Source organism: Rana temporaria, chromosome 4 (genome assembly GCF_905171775.1).
Source record: "Rana temporaria chromosome 4, aRanTem1.1, whole genome shotgun sequence".
Taxonomy (NCBI): domain Eukaryota; kingdom Metazoa; phylum Chordata; class Amphibia; order Anura; family Ranidae; genus Rana; species Rana temporaria.
The window spans coordinates 153,145,903-153,166,769 of NC_053492.1; the positions used below are offsets into that span (position 1 = coordinate 153,145,903).

The 20,867-nt window shown below is 39.1% G+C and overlaps 1 protein-coding gene across 7 annotated transcripts in view; it reads right to left on the bottom strand.

Annotated features, from left to right (window-relative positions):
* Positions 1-6,718: 6,718 nt before the first annotated feature.
* Positions 6,719-20,867, bottom strand: part of PLCH1 (phospholipase C eta 1) — a 347,693-nt gene continuing 333,544 nt past the window's right edge. For 4 of the 7 annotated variants that reach the window (XM_040349218.1, XM_040349219.1, XM_040349217.1 and 1 more), the window contains 3 exons: positions 19,521-19,580; positions 18,469-18,817; positions 6,719-9,020 (listed from right to left, as the gene is read on the bottom strand). In XM_040349218.1, the coding sequence (XP_040205152.1) occupies positions 7,057-9,020; positions 18,469-18,817; positions 19,521-19,580 (2,373 nt within the window). In that variant the 3' untranslated portion in view covers positions 6,719-7,056. Of the gene's footprint in view, positions 9,021-11,607; positions 11,636-18,468; positions 18,818-19,520; positions 19,581-20,867 lie in introns of all 7 variants that reach the window. The other 3 variants (XM_040349223.1, XM_040349220.1, XM_040349224.1) reach the window with 2 other exon arrangements.

Sequence of the window (20,867 nt, forward strand, 5' to 3'; positions counted from 1 at the left end):
CTTTCAAGTGAAAGAGCGGCTCATAGCCGCAGCACAATCTACATCCCCACTACCAGATCCTTACTCTTCCGTAACCTTGTACATGGATATCTCAGCTGCAACGGCCCAAAAATGAAGGGAATATGCCTGAGTCACTACATTTCTCAGAAACCAGAACATCACCTATAAATGGGGTTTCCCAACCAAACCTACAGTGACTTACCAGAATTACCTTATGCCTAAAGAAGGTATCCAGCGGCTGCTAAACTGGGGCCTCCTTCCCTCACCTCCACCTGACCCCCCACCACAGCGTTTACCTACACGTGGGCAAGATAATATGAGCTCTATTTCCAATTCCTTCAAGCCGTGAAGGTCACCACCTCTTCATCAGCTCACGATCACCAGTGCCTATAGTGTCACCCTAATATGACACAGATTTCTTTCTGCCGTAGCGTCAAATGTGTCTTAGGCGAGCATCACCTTTGGTACGATTATATTCACCTTCTCCCCTGAGAATAAGAGGGTGCTAAGCATCCTATCACCATATCTATATATTTTTTTTCTTGTTGTTTATTACTTGTACCTTGTAACCTTGAGGCCTCGTACACACGACCGAGGAACTTGTGGTAAAAGAAACATTGTTTTCCTTGACGAATTCCTTGAGAAACTTGACAAGCTTTCTTTGCGTACACACTGTCAAGACAAAATCTCGTTGTTCTCAAAAGCGGTGACATAAAACACGTACGACGGCACTATAAAGGGGAAGTTTGATTCCACTGGCGCCACCCTTCTGAGCATGTGCGGGTTTCTAAGTATACACACGAACGTGTTTCTTGTCGAAAACCAGCCCGACGAGGAACACAGCGAGGAAATTGAGACTCCCGTCGAGGAAAAAGAGAACTTGTTCTCTTTTTTTCTCGTTGAGTTCCTCGACAGTTTTCTCGATGAAAAACATACACACGACTGTTTTCCTCGGCAAAAAAGCTCTGCCACCAAGTATCTTGATGGATTGTGTCGAGGAAAACGGTTGTGTGTACGAGGCCTTACTCTTGTTACTACATTACCGATACTGTTGAAACACTCACAAGCGCTATCTGTTAACTGCATATTATAGTAGTTGTATTACTATTTCTTTGTATGACATCAGAAAGTGTAATCTATCCTCCCTACTTACCCTAACCAAGCCCAATAGCCACGATGTCTCTGGTCATAACTTCCCTTAATACTAAAGGGTTAAACTCTCCCTTTAAAATAAACCTTCTCTGGAAGGAGGCTCTTACTCATTCTTCTGATATCTTATGTGTACAGGAGATCCTTTTCTCCTCCCGAAAGCCCCCCCCCTTTTCACACATAAGCAATTTTCATAATGTTTCCTTGCTAACTAACCCGAAAAAAGTTGGGGTCCTGATTGCTAGACACTCCTCAGTCTGCTTCAATATGCTCAACTCCGAGGTATACCCTCATGGCAGGTACCTGATTTTGCATGCTACTATTAACCACTTCACCGGAAGTGGAAGCATTGGTTGCTCAATGACCATTTTGTAATTGGGCACTGCGTCGCTTTAACTGACAATTGCGTGGTCATGCAATGCTTTATCCAAACAAAATGCCATCCTTTTTTTCCCCACAAATAGAGCTTTCTTTTGGTGGTATTTGATCACCTCTGCGGTTTTTATTTTTTGCGCTATAAACAAAAAAAGAGCGACAATTTGGAAAAAAACACTATTTTGTACTTTTTGCTGTAATAAAAAGCCCCAATTTTTTTTTTTAAAAGGCAAGTTTTTTCCTCAATTTAGGCCGATATATTTTTCACATTTTTTTTTGGTAATAATAATCGCATAAAAAAGCTTGTTTTGGTTGGTTTGCGCAAAAGTTATAGCGTCTACAAAATAGGGGATAGTGTCAGGAAAGGGTTCACCTGTTGGTGATGCTGTCGGTTCTGTGGGTCGCAGTACTGGTGTCCACCAGCGGGTGTCTCCTGTCAGTCTGGAATTGCCAAAGGTTTCACTTCCTGGTGGCACTGTTAGATCCTTGGGACGCAGTTCCAATGTCCACCAGCGGGTGTCTCCTGGCAGTATGGAGCAGACATTAACTCCTGTGATCAGGCGTCACCTGAGGCTAATTGCAGGTGTGTGTATTAATATCCGGCAAGCATTCACACAATTGCCTTGGTATCTTCCTTGCGCCCTGACCTGTACCTGCTAACCTGTGAACCTGATCCTGTTACCCTGTGTACTTGTGAATCTGATCCTGATACTGTCCCTCCTCTTACCCTGCATTCCTGCCCTGCAGCCTGATCCTGTCCACCTTCTCCCTGCCCTGTCTTTTTCCTTGCCCCCATCCGATGATCTCCTGTGTATGACCCTGGCCTGGCTACGTTTATGATTCCGGTATATCCCCACCTACTGGATATAGTTATTTGTGGGTCACTGTCTGGTTTGTTGTTCACTGTTTAGTATTGGAGGTGTTTGTGTATTTATATCACTTATCTTAAATAAATTAAATTATTCACTTTATATATGTTTGGTTCCCTCTGTCGCAGTTCACACGGTTCTGGTCACACCTGTTCATGACAGATAGATTTATGGCATTTTTATTATTATTATTTTTTTACTAGTAATGGTGGCGATCTGCAATTTTTATCAGGACTGCGACATTATGGCGGACATATCGGATACTTTTGACACATTTTTGGGACCATTGGCATTTATGCATCGATTAGTGATATAAAAATGCACTGATTACTGTGTAAATGTCACTGGGAGGGAAGGGGTTGACACTAAGGAGCGATCAAGGGGTTTACTGTGTTCCCTAATGTGTGTTCTAACTGTGGGGGAGGGGACTCACTATAGGAGACAACATATCGTGGTTCCCAGCTTGTAGTAACTCACGATCTGCATCTCCTCTCCTCTCAGAACAGGGATGTGTGCGTTTACACACACACGTCCCTGTTCTGTCTCTCATGACCGTGATCGCTCGTGGCCGGTGGTAATCGCGACCGCCGGTCACAAGCATTGGCACCCCGCTTTTACCTCCCTTTATTTATAGGTCCTGCGAGCTAGGTCAGTATTTCAAAAAGCTTGCTATAATTATGGAAAATTGTCACTGTCTGTTCACCTACTTTTTTCTGCATCATGTATTGCAATGTAATACCAAATGGAAAATATGTCCTAATTAAATAGAACTTAAACTTTGAGTCTACTAGTATAGATTCAAATAAACAGATGCTCCTTTCCACTTGGTATGGGTTCCTTTGGTTCTAAACGGAAATGTGAACTATGTGGAAGGAAGACTTATTTATAAAATGTATGTGTATAGCTCAAGCAGGTATTTCACACTCTAGGGTTAGTGGAAATTGCTGCTCTCCCTGCCATACAGAAATGGGAAAACCCTAAGGATGGCATATAGCTCTAATGCAATAAGGGATAGAACATTTACACTTCACCCTAGCACCTTTCTTTGTAGATATGCATGATAACCACATTTCTGACACCACCTATCAACAAACAAGGCATTGCAGAAGACACCTATATGGGGAGGATATTGCATGCTCCAAAGATAACAGACCTACCATGAAGGGCTCAGATTATATGTGCCAAAGCAATCATCCTTTCAGCACTCCCCTTCCCACCCATAATGAACATCTACTGCTGAGTACACCTTGGACAAATTCCCACTGTGCACAACTGTGCTTTATTAATGGAATTATGTGGCAAATCAAAATCATTTAAGGATAGCACTATAAAGGAGGACTTAGACTTTAAATGACAGTGATAGAAGAAGCTGATGCTTATGAAATACTTTCTACAAAGTACTATATATCTCAGTGTTTACTACTGGGGCGGGGCTACTGGATAACATCATCATGTTCATGAAGCACTGGGAATATGGGTATTTGAACATTTTAATACCACTGATGTATGCTGTTTGTGATATATGGTACACAGGCAATTGCGCTGGATAGCATTTTTACAATGTAAGTGGTATTTTTATGTGGCGTGTAAATACACGGTTTTAAAAGATAGTCTATCTTTTTATGTGACTAAGTGGATGAGGAGAGAAAATTAAGTGTGTAAAGGAAAACCACCTGTATGTAATGGCGAGATCAAAATCTGTGACCAGATATTGAGGGAGCATGTACACCTTCCTGGGGCCACAGAAGTGCTGTTGAGAACTGCAAACCCATTTAAAGGGGACAAATGCTAATTTTGACGCTACATATGTTGCATGGTTAAAAAGTCCAGGTAAAGGGAACAACTGGTGGTGGTGCACATATGAAGTCTGCAGCACAGATTGCTTAAAGAAATCACAGGTGAATGGGCACAAGAAGACCTGTTGATTTTAGTTCACATAGAGACTGATGATTTTCATTTTTGTGGACATTTATTATTATATTTATGTTGCTTTTTTGTCTGTTTTAATAAATGTATTGTCAATAATTATTTGTCCTGTGAAGTTCTGCCTTATAGAATCTATTATGTTTTTTTATCATTAATTCTGTTTTATTTTTCTCTGCCAGCAGCAATGTATGATATAAGCAATTAGGATATCCTACTTAGGCTACAATTTTACAAATCTATGCAAAAAATGGAACCATGTGCAGTAAAAAAGCCACTCCCAAAAGATGAAAAGAACAGAACAGGAAAATGACCCCAGGTTTCAACGATAAGTAGGTGTTTATATGTTCCAAAAATTTAAATGCATAGAAGTCAATACAAATAAATAAAAGTGCTGCTTCAGTCTCTACTAGGTCATTATATGCTGACAACCGCTGAGAGTGCAGGTGGGGAAAGAAATTGTCTTAGCTCCATAGAAGCCAAGGAGGAAGGAAAATAATTCCCAGGAGCCACGCATCACACAAAACCCTAATGTAAATAGTGGAAGCAGCCTCAGCCTAGACTCTATCCAGACGACACCCAGAATTTTTTTGACCCGCTCTTAATCATAAGACGGGGTCAGGGGTATGGCCTGGACGGAGACTAGGCTGAGGTTGCTCCTACTCTTTACATGTAGGTTTTGTGGCTCCTGGGACATTTTTTCCTTCCTCATTGACTACAGTGAGTCAAAACAAAAGAGCCTTTAGTATAAACAATCCCTAGAATATTTTTTTTTAAATAACTGCATTGTTTATTAGCACTGTATAAATTGAATGGTTGTATGACTGGTGCAAAAATACCAGTTAGCCCATCATTAAATTGTCACAAAAAAGATGCACCTATAAGCACACTAGCTTAAAATGAAGGTATTCCTAGACTTTTTTCAATAGGTTTAGATGTCTATAGACATCAATGATCAACACACAATCGTAATGAAATATCAGCGCTGAACTGTAATTTGGAAGTGTTTAGTACACTGCACTCCTTATTAAAGAACATTGGTAGACCAGTCTTAGAAAAGGTTGTGTATGCCCATGGTACAAACACATATACGTGTATCTGTAGCCATAAGAATAAATTGTAAGCAAGTGCAAATAAAACAAGTATCATGGGAAGTACTCAATTGTTTTTGTCGCAAATGCACTAATACGGCTACAATCACCTCAAGCAATAATCTCCTAGAACTGACCTGTGAAGAAATGCAGAATGTTTTACAGAAACAAGAAGACATAAGGAAACTTCTCCAAATGTTCACATCATGCTGTTGATATGAATGCTCTCCACTGATTTTAGTACTGAAATCTACAGAGACATGTAGCTGAGGTCTGTGGTTTTGCTGAACAGCTAAATTTTACAACCAAAATAAAAATTTTAGAAACAGATCCCATGATTCTTCAGAAAACTAACCATTTACATGACATGTTATTACTAAACTCACCACAGATAGAACAACCATTGGTTTGCCAAAAGAGAATGACTCACAATTTTACAATGAATTGGGTTATTTAGCAGTGGGTGTAATTTTGGCTTCAACATTTTTTGTTAGTCCAGTACAGTGTTTCTCAACTCCAGTCCTCAAGGCGCCCCAACAGGTCATGTTTTCAGGCTCTCCACTATTTTGCACATGTGATTTGCTCAGTTTCGCTGCCTCAGTAATTACCACAGCCGTTTCATCTGAGGGAAATCCTGAAAACATGACCTGTTGGGGCGCCTTGAGGACTGGAGTTGAGAAACAGTGGTCTAGTATATATGTCAAATGAAGCATAACACTCCTCCTTTCTGGAAATATTAAATATATAATATTTCATATTTACCTGACTGAAGTACAACGAAAGGCAAAACCTTTTTTTTAGTTTTGGATAGAGTGTATAGGGATAACAACACCTGCCAGATTTTGTTGCTGTCTGTGCCCCCGTTAGGGAGATTCGCCCTCTCCATTTGTCCTGTTTACCATTATCATTGAAAGTTAAAAAAAAATCCCAAATTTTGGGTTGTCCCCAGAAAAGGGGGAAATCTTCCAATGGAAACAATAGTTTTCATGACCTGGGGGTCCCCAAGGAATTTCCCAGATTTCCCACTCACTTCCTGTTTTGGCTATGGGATAAGAAGTGAAGGGAAATCTCCACAATCGGACACAGGGTTACTTTATTCAAAATGAAAAAAAAAAGTTTTGCCTATAGTTTTACTTTAATTCTGTTTTAAGTCCAGAACATAACAAAGAAAATATATAGTATATAGAAACTGTAAATTCCTGTAGCAGGGCTGCCTCCGTACAGGAATACATACATTCCAACCACAGTCCGGTATGCAAGATAAAAATGTGTGTACACAGCATTTCAATATAAACACAAAAATACACAGAATTAGGGAAATCGGTATTTTATTCCAATATATTTTGCTGATGTGTGCAAATTTATAAGACCGCTTCTTTATAATGTACATGCATTTTACACTGAACATTGTCATGTTTGCATGCACTTAGTTCCCTGTATATACCCATATTAACTTTAGAATTAAAAACAAAATGAAAAAAAAAGAGTCCAAGAATATATTTACAGAATTGATGATGATATTGGCAGTTTAAAAACGAAAGGAAGACTAAGCTGTTAATGGAGAAAAAATCTTATCTCTATATAATTTAAGAGTTTATATTCTAATAAAACATCTTGTAAACAACATTACATTAACAGTTATATACAATTTACAATCTTAGTAGGAAATATATTTCTGGTTCATCAGTATTGCATGGCTCAGTCTGATAGGTGAAACGATCTCTAGAAAACAGATCACTGTGTCCATAAGTTTGAGAAGAACATGCACCTTCTGGTATACCTCTGCCCTCCAGGCTATCCAAGTTAAAGTTACTGCAGTACCCTGCTATATAAGAGCCAGTGGAATGTCTGTTTACAGGCTGAGTGGAGGTTGGTGGTCTGTTCCGCAGAACTACACCATTTGGAATCTGGTTGACTTGTTTTAACTTATTGGCTTCCTGTCTTTCCTTGGCACGGTTTGCAATGTTTCTCACTCTACTTTGACTTCTTGATGATAGCTTCCGAGTTAGAAGTTTAGGTTTGTCCCATTCATCTTCTTCACAGTATTGTGTTTTATTGCAGTCTTCCTGGTCATAAGACACCAGTTTCCTCAACTGTTCAGTCAATGCATCTGTTGACTGGTGTCTAGTTTTTGCAAAACAATTTGGATCCTGGGCATTTCCCGACAAAAGGAAGCCCCTATTTATTCGCTTGTACTTGCTGTCAAAATTGCAAGATATGTCCTCTGAAGTCAGATCTCCAAGACTCTTTGATTTGCATGGACTTGATTGATTGGTTCCTTGGTCTGAAGAAATGGGATGTTTTTGCAAGTGTGGGATATGGAAGCTGCCTCTATGGGCACCGTATTGGTGACCTTGTGAAACTTCTGAGGTTGGGTATTGGCCATGGTCTTTATGCTGATTTAACTGGATGACTTGTTTTTGCTTTTGTCCATCGAAAGAATTACAGATACCCTGTTTGTTAACATTGATATTTGGTGGCTGTGCTTGGTACATTTTCTTTGAGTTGCTATCACTGCTGTGATTATGTTGGCAAGACAAGGAAGATCTATAATTCAGGTCTTTATCTTGCAAACTGTGTGACACACCCTGAGATTCTTTTTGAACAGATAGACCACTTTTGGAGAGAATTGTGGGTTGCACTGGATTTTTGTTGTGTGGATTGTCTGCAAGGCAAACTGAATTGTGGTTCAGGAGACCTCTCCTACTTTCTATTTGAGTCTTTGAAGGCTTAGGCTTTATCTCAGGATACAAAACTTTTGCGGGCTTTGGCTTTAATTCAGGATAAGAATTTCTTGATTCGTATTGTATCCTGTTCTCTGCTTTGACAGTGTTAGCATCCATTAACATGTTACCAGTTTCTGGAAACATGTTTTCCTCATTAATTATGGTGTACACTGAATATTCTGTTGTCTCTGAGCTAGAGAAAATAGTTGTGTCAGTTGTGGAGCGTAACAATCTGTCCACATGGGTTGAACCAGCACAAAGCTTTTTAGGTGTTGAAACAGAAGGTGTGATCATTTGTGAATACCCAAAACGCTGTAGATTATTATTGGTGCCATTTAAAGTGGAGACAGGAGACAAACTAGCTCTGTCATCAGTGACATCACACTGCCCAATCAGGGCAGAGATTGAGCTGCCAAGGTCACTCTCATTTACAGACGGAACCTCATTTATTATTTGAGATATATCATTTTCTAATATAGCTGAAGTGATCTGTAAATTATTGACATCACTGCAGATGGTAATTGATAAATTATTAATAGATGGACATTCCTTTACATTGCATGCTACGGTTTTGGTTGAAAACTCAGCTTGAGGATCTGAATTTGATAATGAATTTGGTTTAGAATCCTCCACAATGGATCCTATCTGTTTGACATCATCGTTTTCCTCTTCTGATTCACTAGTATAAGTATTGTTTAATTCCCTGACATCATCATCATTATACTTTCCATAGTCTAAGTGTAAGCTTTTCCATTTTTTATGTATAATATTTCCATTGGCTGTGGTGTTTGCCTGATATTGATCTCTGGGAAGACATGCAAGATTCTGGGAAATTTCAAGTATTGGTTCCATCAGTGGTTTGACTTGGCTCTTACATTCCTTCTTCCCTATTTATTGAAGAAAACAATAAATGCAATATGTGTTATTTTTCATATCATCACAATAAAGCCTATTAACAGGACCAGTATATCTAAATGCCAATCACTGTATATTTAAATATATCAATAACATTTACAAATATGTATGTAAGTGTTCCTACAAATTTACATAGAATAATAATTAAATAAAATTGGAATTTTGTTGGAAAGTCTGCTGCTTATTGTTAAAGGGGAAGCACAAGAATGTATTTTGAGATAAAATTGCCTTTACCTAGTTTATGTTAACTCCTTGTCTACCAAGTTATGTTAACATCCTGCTATTCAAGGAGTTAAAGTAAGCTCATCAATTTTTTTAATATCAATTTTTAAAGCCGCTTTCAACTAAAAGTGATCCCCCTAGCCCTACTTCTACAGGGCTCTGAAGGTGCAGATCCCCATTGGCAATATCCATGGGGGTTTCCAGGCTCTCCCACTCCTCCAGGGAGCCCAGGATTGCAGGAAACTGCTGGAGCTTTGATAGAAGAAGGAGATCTCACGACTAATGACAATTATGTCACGTCACTTCTGGGTTCACAGCTGTAATTTCCTGGCTATTGTAACCGAGGGTACAGATAATCAACTTCAATGAGCAGCAGCCCGCCTCTTGATCCAGCAATGTCCTCGAGAGCCTTGTCTCTCTGGGGACTCGCACTCCTGAATGGATTTTGGCAGGAGCCATTGCACAGAGCAGGTAAGTATAACATGTTTGTTATTTTAAAAAAAATCAAGGCTTTAATTAAACTTTAAGGCTTGACATGTTGGGTTTGTTTTTAACTGTCGCTATCTAATCTTTTATACTTGACCAAAAATTGTGTACATTATTTTGCTTGTTTGCACTAAAATTCATTTTAGTGATTTTTTTCCTCTGAAAATATGGATTCAATGAATAGCTGAGCAAATATCATGCAACATACAAAATTGCAACTGTCACTATTTTATTCTCCAGGGTCTCTGCTTTCAGACAATATATACTTGTTTGGGGGTTTTAAAATTCTAGCAGATTTTTAAAGATTTTTTTTTCTAATTGCCCTGGTAAAAATATGGTTAAATAAGAACTGTGGCTAATGTATAGACATTTAAGTATTAAACGACTGAATAATTGCAGAAAAAACACACTTGTAAAATCGCGCCTGGTTTAGGCCCAAAATTTGGTCCCTGGGCTGCTTTTGTGTGACAAACACACATAGGACAGCCCATTCAAGTGCGTATGATTTGCAACTTTAAAATTGTTGGCGGAAACCTGTGCTCGAGCTAAGCAATAGTAGGTGCACAGAGGTGAACTTTTGTGAACTTTGAAGTTAAAATGACCCACAAAGGCTAATTTACTAAAACAAGTGCAATCAGAATCTATTGCAGCTGAGCATGGTAGCCAATCATCTTCTAACTTGAGCTTGTTCAATTAAGCTCTGACAATACAACCTGGAAGCCGATTAGTTTCTATGCAGAGCTGCACCAGATTTTGCTCTCTCCAGTTTTAGTAAATTTACCCCACAGTGTCTTTAGCTGCAGAGGTCACAGGAAACTTGTTTCAACGTATGTAAATATTGAAGGTCCATTGCCTGGGCACAATTCTATTTAAAAGTAATTTTGATGCTAGTTTTCCATTTTTACATGCTTGCTCTTCCATACTTTTATCATCTTTATCTTTTTTTTTAATGAAATATAGAGAATAGCCCCAAGCCCTATTTTGCTAAATCACCCCCCCCCCCCCACACACACACACTTAACTATTATGCCGCGTACACACCATCACTTTATGTGATGAAAAAAAATGACGTTTTTAAAAACGTCACTTTAATTGACTGTGTGTGGGGGAAAACGTTGTTTTATGTCTTGTAAAAAACGACCAAAAAAAATTGACGCATGCTTCAATTTTATGTGTCGTTTTTCAAAAGTGCACTTTTTACTTCACAGAAATTGACCGTGTGTAGCAAAAAACGTCGTTTTCTAAGACGTTTTTTCATCCACGCATGCCCAGAAGCTGCTTATGAAGCAAGCTTCAATGGTAAAACGTGGTGGAACGTAACCTCACTTTGCAAGATCATTGTGAGAAAACGATGGTGTGTAGGCAACTTCGTCTTTGAAAATTGAAGTTTCAAAAACGTCATTTTTTACTTCACAGAAAGTGTCGTTTTTTTTCATCACATAAAGTGATGGTGTGTACGCGGCATTAGAATCCCAGTACGAAGTTCATGAATATATAAATGTATCACCCAAACAAAAATAGTTTTAGCATATTCATTTCCACTGTATCCTCTAAAATGTTCACATACATATTTGATCATGTTAACATTGTAATATAGTATATAAACTAGTTTTTGTTTTGCTGGTTCCTGGTTCACTGGAATACACATACACATGAATGATGTGAAAAAGTGCAAGGACATAATAATGGACTTTGTGTGCACTGTGCAGACAACTTTTGGTATGAAATGAAGGCACAATACACCATTTTGAAACCACTTAAGATTTCAGAATAATGAAATTACATCCAGCATGTGATGTAATATTACTGGAAGTGATGGTAATGAAATACCACACTGGATACATTTTTTACCTTTAGTAGTTTCCTAGTTAGAATTGTACTAGAAAACATAACAAAACAATTCTGTTAAAATCAGAAATCAGTTGAACACAATGTATTCTAGCTTTGTGAAGATGCATGTTATAGATCAGTTTACAGAAATAGAACTAAAACAGGATTTTTTACTTACCGTAAAAAAACTTTCTTGGAATTCATTAGGAATACAGTGGCAGAAGGAATTCTAAGATATATGGGTTATACTGCCACCTACAAGATAGTTGGACACTGACAACAACAAAACAGTTAGCCTCCCACTTCCATCATGTTTAAGATTTGTGCAAAAACGGTAAAAGTAAAGATGGTGAAACCTGTGTCAGAACAGGGTCAGAAGGAATTCTAAAATGTATAGAACAGAGGGATGGGCAACACAGCAAACAAAACACTAACAAGCCCATTACAACAGAGCAAACATGGGGGCTACTTACAGCTCAAAGTGCTGCCTGCAGGACCTTAAGTCTGAAGCTGGCATCAGGTGAGGTCTGAACATACAACTGGTAAAACTCAGAGAATGTAGGAATGGAAGACCAGCCTTGCAAATTAGAGAAATAAATGCCTCATGCTAAAAAGCCTAAAAAGCCTATGAGGTTCGTACTGATCTAGTGCACCTTGACCAGATGGAACCTTGTCCTTAAGAAATGGTGGAATGAGTGGCAGGTTGTCCCTTACAGGAAACCCAAAAAAGGGCAAAATAGTCAGTCTGAAAAAAGCCACATAAGAGAGATAAAATCAAACAGTTTGTTCCACCAGTAAAATTTTCCTTGGGATGTGCTGGAGTGGATAGATGAAAGTGCAATGTACCGGTTAGAGTGAAAGAAAGAAACCATCTTGGGGAGAAAGATGGTCCAAGGCCTCAAGACAACATTGTGTCTGTGTAAAAGATTCTTTGCATGACAATGTCACAACTTGCCTCACAGAGATCATGGCAATGGTAAAGGCTACCTTGCGAGTAAGAGTAGACAGATTAATATCTCTGATAGAGGAGAAAGTTTTGCAGCCTGAGCCTTACATTTCCTTTACTTGTGTAAAAGGGTCAATTTTTCTGTAGTGGCATTTGTAAAGCTTCAATAAAGCTGTCCAAGGAAGTACAAAAGTGGCATTCCCCATCGAAAGGTATACACAGTAAGCATTTTCCAAAGTTAGACAAATTCTTGGTCCAAACTTACAAGGCCTAGCAAAAGGAAATCACAGCAATAGTAGGTAGCAGAGCTGGGCCTGGCAGGAAAAAGAGGGACTTGGAAGGATGTCTAGTTCTTTGTCCACCAGGTCTTTAACCCTTTTAGCAACAAATGGTTTTACACACACTCATGGCAGCTGCAGCAGTGTGTATATTTGACAAGCCGACTGTCAGGTGGAAGTAATCTGATAGCTGTGCAGCTTCCCAATCGCTTTCACATACCCTGTTAATGAACCCCCATGCGCCCATTGACGGACCCAGGGTGAACATGGCAGGTGCCGCCGGGTAGAGTGGAGGAAGACCAGAAAGCATCGATTTACTGGCCTCCCCTTCTTGTTACTGAACTAGAAGTGATGGTCCCCGTGTCACTTTCACTGGAGGCCAGGTGTCTAACACTAAGATTTGTAGTTCCACTGAATTCAAAGCATTGTCTGAAACTAGGAGATGTAGATGAGCATCATGATCTCCCTCTGCCAATCAAAGAATGCCTTGCATTCAGTGAAAGGTATGCAAGGCTTTTTATGAATGAAGTTTGTACAAAGTGAGTGGCATCCTGTTATATGTGTACTGCAGCAGAAACGACAAGTCCCAGTGCCATAAAAAGATATAGAAGCAAGATATACTGTAGCTGTGCTCAGATCTGAATAGCTCTCAAAAAGTCCCAGCACCAGACATTCGGTGCTTACAGGGGAGTGCAGACTAACTGAAATTAAAAGTTAAAACAAGCAGCTGGAGATGAGGCAAACTTTTTTGGAGATCATTTACTTTGACTATGCAAATAGGCAAAAATCTTTTTGGCCATACTTTCTTAAGGCAAGAAATGGCTAGGACCACAATGAGCAGGGAAATAAAACTAATGCCTAGTACACACGATCAGGTTTCCCCGCTGACTTTTTACCGCCGGGAAACCTGAGGGGAAAGCCGAGAACCAGATCGGTAGCTTTTTCCCCTACACACAGCTGGCAGGAAAACTGCGATGGAGCTTTGGCCAGGAATCCTGGCCGTGTGTATGCCCCATCGCAGTTTTTCCCATAGTAAAACTGCCAAAAAACGCCGGTCAAAACTCCACTGGATTTCCCAGCAGCAAAAAAGAGAACTTTTTTTGTCTGGCGGATTTTGGGCAGTTTTCCAGTTGGAAAAACTGCGAGGAGCATACACACGGCCGGGATTCCCGGCCAAAAGCTTTCCTCGCGGTTTTCCCATCGGGAAAACTGATTGTGTGTACGAGGCTTTAGAGGCAGAGTACATACGCCAGGCTCCACAGAAAAGGGGGGGCCAAGCCCCCAAACTTTTCACAGCAGAAGTCTGCAGGGCGAACTCTAGCTAACAGACACATTAGCAAGGTCATGGAAAGTGCTTTTGCAGGCCCCAGTGAGAAGATCACATTCCAAACAGTCTTTGGCTCTCCAGTTGGCATATTCCATAGAAATATGAAGGAACATTTGAGGACAGGATGTATATCACATCCCCGGAACTGTAAGGGGTAGTTTACACTTGCTTCAAAACATGGCTCCGGACATACTTTGTTAAAGCTCTCTGAATGCCAGTCAAAGCTCCTGTCACTAAATAAAATGGTTAGGTTACAATCCTGTTTACACCTGCTTTTGCTTGGTGCTTCGATGTAGCTTTGATGAGGCTTCGATGGGGCTTTGATGGAGCTTCAATGGAACTTTGGTGGGGCTTCAGTGAGGCTTCAAGCGAGCTTTGGCATAGACTTCTATGGACGCTTTGAAGATGCTTTGAGGTACCACTGATGCTACATGGGGTATATTTTTTAAAGCAAAGAAAAGCAAACGCAAGATGTAAACAGAACTGTAAGCTAACCATTTCATTTAGTCACAGGACCTTTAGATAGCATTAAGAGAGCTTTAACGAAGCCTTGTTGAAGTCAAAGCAAGTGTAAATGAGCACTAAAGCATTCTGTGGCTTACTGGCACAGTACATTGGGTGTTACAGAGCCTGATGGCCAAAGGCCACATTACAAACAAAGCTTGTATGTTTGGGGTCCAGGCATGGAGTCTAAGGCAGTGCCAAGGATAAGCCCATCCTGAAAACTACAAAGAGAGAAAGTGGGAAAATGTTTAGATAACAAAGAAAAAAACTATTTTTTTTCCCAAGAAGAAATTATTTTTTCTTAGGACACTAGAAAGAAACCAACGAGTGATGAGAGTGGAAAGGGTTATATTGGGTGACTAAACATTTTGTGTTGCCAGTGTCCAATTTTCCTGTAGGTGGCAGTATAACCCATACCACTAAGATATCCTGCCGACCCTGTGCCTCTTAATGCAAAATTAAAAATTACATTATTAATTGCATGCATTTTCGGTGCTCACATTAATTATTTTTTTTTCATCCTGTTCCTACTGGTGTCATAGTAGAAGAACTGAATAAATAATGATCATATGTAGTGGAGCTCACGGATATCACGAATATAATTAAAGCGTAAGTTAACCTTCAGCACTAAAAATCGAATTCCTTCATAAATCATGCCTAACATTGATGACAATCGTAATGTGCATAAGATTTGTTTTGTAAAAATTACTCGCCCCTGAGTTCTGCATATCCCATGTTTGTGAGTCACTTAAAAAAAATACACTGAAAGTTTCTCTTTTGCTTCCTACTTCCTTCTGGCAATACATTCTAGGATTGTAGTTCACTTAGCTAATAAGAAACTACAAGTCCCATGAATCATTGCCTTCTTGCCTGTATAGGAGGGGCTGGCACGTGCACTAGCATTTCACTCCTCCCCCCCATGAACTTAGTGTTATGAATAAGACTACACAAAACGATTCCCTTTTTTCAACTTTTCAATTAATATTGGGGAAAAAAATCAAACACAAACACACAACCTATACAGTAAACAATTTACCAATAATACTCCAAAAGTGATTAGTGAAAAAAATAGAACCTTAGTATTGCTATATAATAATAATAATAATAATAATAATAATAATAATAAAAAAAACCCTCTTCAACTCACCACATCTCACAAGGATATGTGCTCACCCCTCCACACACCTCCACATTATAAGAGGACTGATAGATCAGCGTTACTAAACACTGGATTTTCATTTTCTTTCACTAATCGCTTGTTTACTGTATATGTTGTGTGCGTGTTATTTTGTTCCGCATACTAATTGAAAAGTAAAAAAAGGGAATAGTTTTGGGTCGTCTCACATATAATGCTGCACAATTTATGTTTAGATGAGATTTTACATATGTACAGTATACGCTTAAACGCACAGCATTTTTTTTTTTTTTAATTACTGTACGTTGCTATAAACCTTTTTTTCCCGGGATTGGATAGTTTCTCCAGTAGCGGCCCGTCCATTAGGGGCGCACGGGCGCGGCCCCCCCTTATCCATGTGTCCGTCCCCTGATCTACAGGGCGCCAAACGTATGGATTCCAATGGGGGGGGGGGTTAAGCATGTGATTAGGAAAGGAGCTGCTTTTTTTTTTAACCTGCACAGTGCTTATTGTTTCATTTTCGAGTATAAATCACAAAGAACTGCAGCTTTAAGAGGACTGATTAATACAGTAGAAATATACCTGAACAATAGTAATGAGTATAAATCTATGTTATTTGTTATTAATACGTTTCTGTGACTTAAGGTAAAATAACAATATTACATATGTTGAACGTGGTCTGGGCATACATTCCTGATCTTTGGAATCAAACCTTTCTGCTGACTTTAAGTTACTGGTTTGCTAAATTAATATGAAATTAGATCAATGTAAAGTCTGACAGCCTCGCTCTATAACTGAGAAGATCAATTCAGGGACACATGGGTGCCATGGACAGTGTACACCTTCTCTTATCAGTACATTGAAACATCGGGGTTGATTTACTAAAGGCAAATTGACTGTGCACTTTGCAAATTGCAGTTGCTCCAGAGCTTAGTAAATGAACAGAAGCTCTGCTTACTTTCATCATCTAATCATGTGCAAGCAATAATTTCATTTTTGCTATTTCTCATTATAGTGTATTCTCTGCAAAGTGAAGGTTTACCTCATTTACTAAGCTCTGGAGCAACTGCACTTTGTAAAGTGCACAGTATATTTGCCTTTAGTAAATCAACCACATTATCTGGCACCTCGAGCCCCTAACATTACACAGCAGGGACCTGCTCTTGGATGTCTCTAGACAGTTTCCGGTTACTCTTCCTAAGGGGAGGGAGGATGGGAGATCTCTCCGCCCCTCCCACTTTTCCTGTCCCTAGTGTTTTTCCCATTTCCCAACCGCGCCCCTCCCCCCTTTTTTTTCTTCCTTCTTTTCCAGCCTCACCTCTCTGAATATTTGATGTAATTGATCCCTCTTAAATTTGAGATCTATATTCCCCAAGTCTTCTTTTGTTTTCTTCTTCACCTCACTGATACAAGGGGCGGAGGCAACTTTTACGTTTTTTATATGCAAAACAAACTCCACATTGTGCTGACTTGGATGCTTTGTTTTCTTTAGTCCCAAGACTGGATGAAGGGCTTTAAGCTAATAATTAGGCAGTAATATATGTAGTACTTGCCGAGATGATTCAGGGTTTTGCATCGTAATAAGTACTCCCCTCAACACGTTATGCTGGGTACAACTGATGTTGATCTTCCTCTGCTTTCTTGGAGGGGGGGCACTTTTAATTTCTATGACTACATGCTATGTGTCCTATCTGTAAATTTATGCTGACATCTTGTAACCTGTTTCTCTGTCCGGGAACTTGATGTGTAAATGCATGATGTCTTAAATAAAGAAGGGGAGGATGACTGTAAGAGACCTTGTCACCTTGCTAATTCTGAGCAAAGTAACCATTTCTTTTTGAAAGCTTCCCCCCCAAAACCCTTATACTCACCTTGCCAGCACTTCCTTAAAACGTCTACATATGTCACAGCCAGGCACTAATATTTTTAGTGTTTTGTTTGTCAGATGCTAAGAGGAGTGGTGAATCCAGTCACCTGGTCATGTGACAGAACTCAGACTAGCAACTGACTGCTAGACCTGAGCCCAATCAGACACAAGAGAACATCCTCCCCCATACCAATTGTTGGTGGCTGTGATGGAGCTTAGTGAGAAAGTGTAGAGCCATCTATAGTACTGAACTATGGTGGTAGAATTAGGAGCCATTATTGTTTAATGTACAGAGACCTTAATATCAGTGTCCCTATGCCAACTGAGGATGGTAAAATGTTAAAAACATCTAACCTAATCTTAAACTTAAAATATAATCGTTGATCTTCACATGACCAAAATAATTCAGACTTTAGAAACATGTGATTCCATCACAGCTCAAAAAACACATCCACAGGAAAACAATAAATAAAGCTAATGGTTACTAGTGGCATTTAGTTAAACAGTTATTCTGATGATCTCATTTCATTAAAGGAATCGTTTCCCAAGAGAAATGTTGGCTACCATTGCTGGCCTTATTTTTAAAATACTAGCCACTTGTCTCTGGATTTAGTACTTTCTCACTGACACAGGACAAGCATTCAATCAGTGTAGTCAGAACTCCTGATCTCTCACTTGTTTTGGGTCACTGCCTTAGACAGCATTGAAGCCAAAGAATTAGCATAACCACCTTTAGAAAGAGCTCAGCAGTAGCACCCTACTTATCTCTCTTAGTAAAGGTTTCTTAAACCAAGATTTGTTTGAATACATGTTCCAATACATTACCTGAACTTATGTCATTTGATTTGGTATCTTTAGATGTAGAAGGTTCAAAGGCCCCAAGAAGAAACTTGTCCACTGGCATGGAAACAGGCCTTGCCTGTAAACTTCTGGAAGTTCTCCTCATTACAGTATCTTTTTCCTTAGCACCAGACACCTCACATGGAAGGTCTCTGCTCTCTGTGGACTCTTGAAACACCATCTTGGTCTTCTTTCTGCCTTTTGCAGGTGCGCTGGCAGTACGTCTCAATATTCTGTCTCCAATGGACCGTTTTCTTATGTGACCATTGCTCTCCACAGAATTGTGCTTTGAATTTTTAGTGAAAAGCCCTTTAAGTCCAATAAATTGCCTATTCTATGATAAAACACACACAATACATAATACATTACAATATGTTCAGTGCATAGATGACGTACCAACTAAAGGGGTCTTCAGCTTTTGGCAAAATCCTTTTTTGGATTCAGGACGCAACAAATCTCAACACTCTAACAAATTTGCTTGATAACATTTTTTCAGGCAACACTGGTAAAACCTGAAAACCCCTTTTAAATCAAATGAGATGTCACACCAATAACACTATAATCTCACAAATCCACGCATGTACAAACACATCATGGCCAGTATGAGTTAAAGTGATTTTGCCAACAAGAAAAAAAATCTGCTCTCAAATATGAAGTGCAGGTAGCTAGATATGCTTGCACATGTCTGCAGAAAACGTTATTGTCTGCAGCTATAGACAAATCCCAGGCTGTTGCAGGTGGCAAACTTACCAAGAAAAGACTCAAAAATAGTTTTGGGATTCAGCCATAGCAGGAAGGGTATACAGGCACCTCTAGGCACTTCATGCTTTATACCAGATTTCTTTTTTAATTACAGAGTCACTTTAGGTGAATATATTTTTAAAGTTGCAATGGAATGGCTTCACAGACATATGAACTGTATGCATACTATTTGTACTGTATGCATAATAAAACTACAACCACAGTGCTGGAATGTTCAGTGACACACGTATGTTGCCATGCAATATGTAATTAATCTGCTAATATTATAAGTCTACCTTTGTGGCTCCTAGAAAGTGCAATATAGTATAACTGGGGTTGAGGATTAAAGGACTCCACTGAAATGGAAAAACATGTACATTTTTAGCTCTTTTAATAATAATATTTAAGCATTCGCGAATAAAAACCTGTAACTGAAAGGATTTCACATTGCTCTATAAAAATATGAATACTCCTTTACACTGAGCCTGGAAAGCTAAAATTATTAGAAATTCATCAGTGAAGAACAGTTAATAGCACAGAAAACTCTCATATGAAAATTCTAATGATCGATTAATTAACACAGAATCTGTACAGTTGGAAGCTGGGCTTAATCTGAATATTAAAAGCTTTCATTAGCTAGGGAAAATGCAATCTTGCATGCATTTGTCAAAAAAGAACTCCCACATCACTGACAAGAACATTTTTTTTATCATTGCTGCTGTCTAAAAGCAGAATTTACTATTGGGTAATGTCAGCAAAATGACTGCCACATAAATGATATATTTTCTATTTTTGGAGTGGCTTAATAATAAATTCCCCTTCAGGATGTACATCATATATATAGAACATGAATGGAAACTAAAGAAAAAATCGATTTTACCTGTATAACCTACATACCCTCAGTAATGTAAATTACAGTAAGTGAAAATTGCAAAAACAGTACTTGTGTTATGTCTTGGTACTAAAAGCACTGTCCAACTCATTCCATAATATGATGGCATTATGAATGCCAAACTGAGAAGATAGTCTGGACCTTTTCAGCATAAAAACACATGAAATTGTCAACTACCCTTCCCCACCTCCCAAATCTGAACAGCACATATTTCAAATTGTCAAAAGTGTCATGAGATTTCAATGGGTTCTGAATTTTCTGACCACGCTGTCAACACAGCTGTAGGACTCAGACTCTGTTAACACCTGAGCGGTTTGTAGCTTGTAGCTCAAAAATGCTCAACAAGCAAAAACCCTTTGTAGTCAATAGCCTCTGGGCACATCTGAGAGTCCTGCCACTAGTAGCTGAACTCCTGTTGTTCCAAAAAGTACATGAACTACTTTTCAGGCAGAATTTAGCATTTTGGGCCCTATAGCCTCGAAATGCCTAAAAACGCTTTATTTGAGGCGTTATTTAGCATTTAATAACTGATCTCCTTTAGTGCTTTCCATTGGCTAAACCAAAAAGCCAGAAGCTTGAATACCCATGTAAAATAACTGTTATACTCTTCTAAAAATGCCTGTATACACTTGCAAACATTTTCAAAAAAGCTCATATAAAAACTCATGAAAAATGCCTAGGTGCCTCAGACTGGCAATTAGGAGGAACCAATCAGCATTATTACCATTCAAGCAAACACCATGACAAGTAA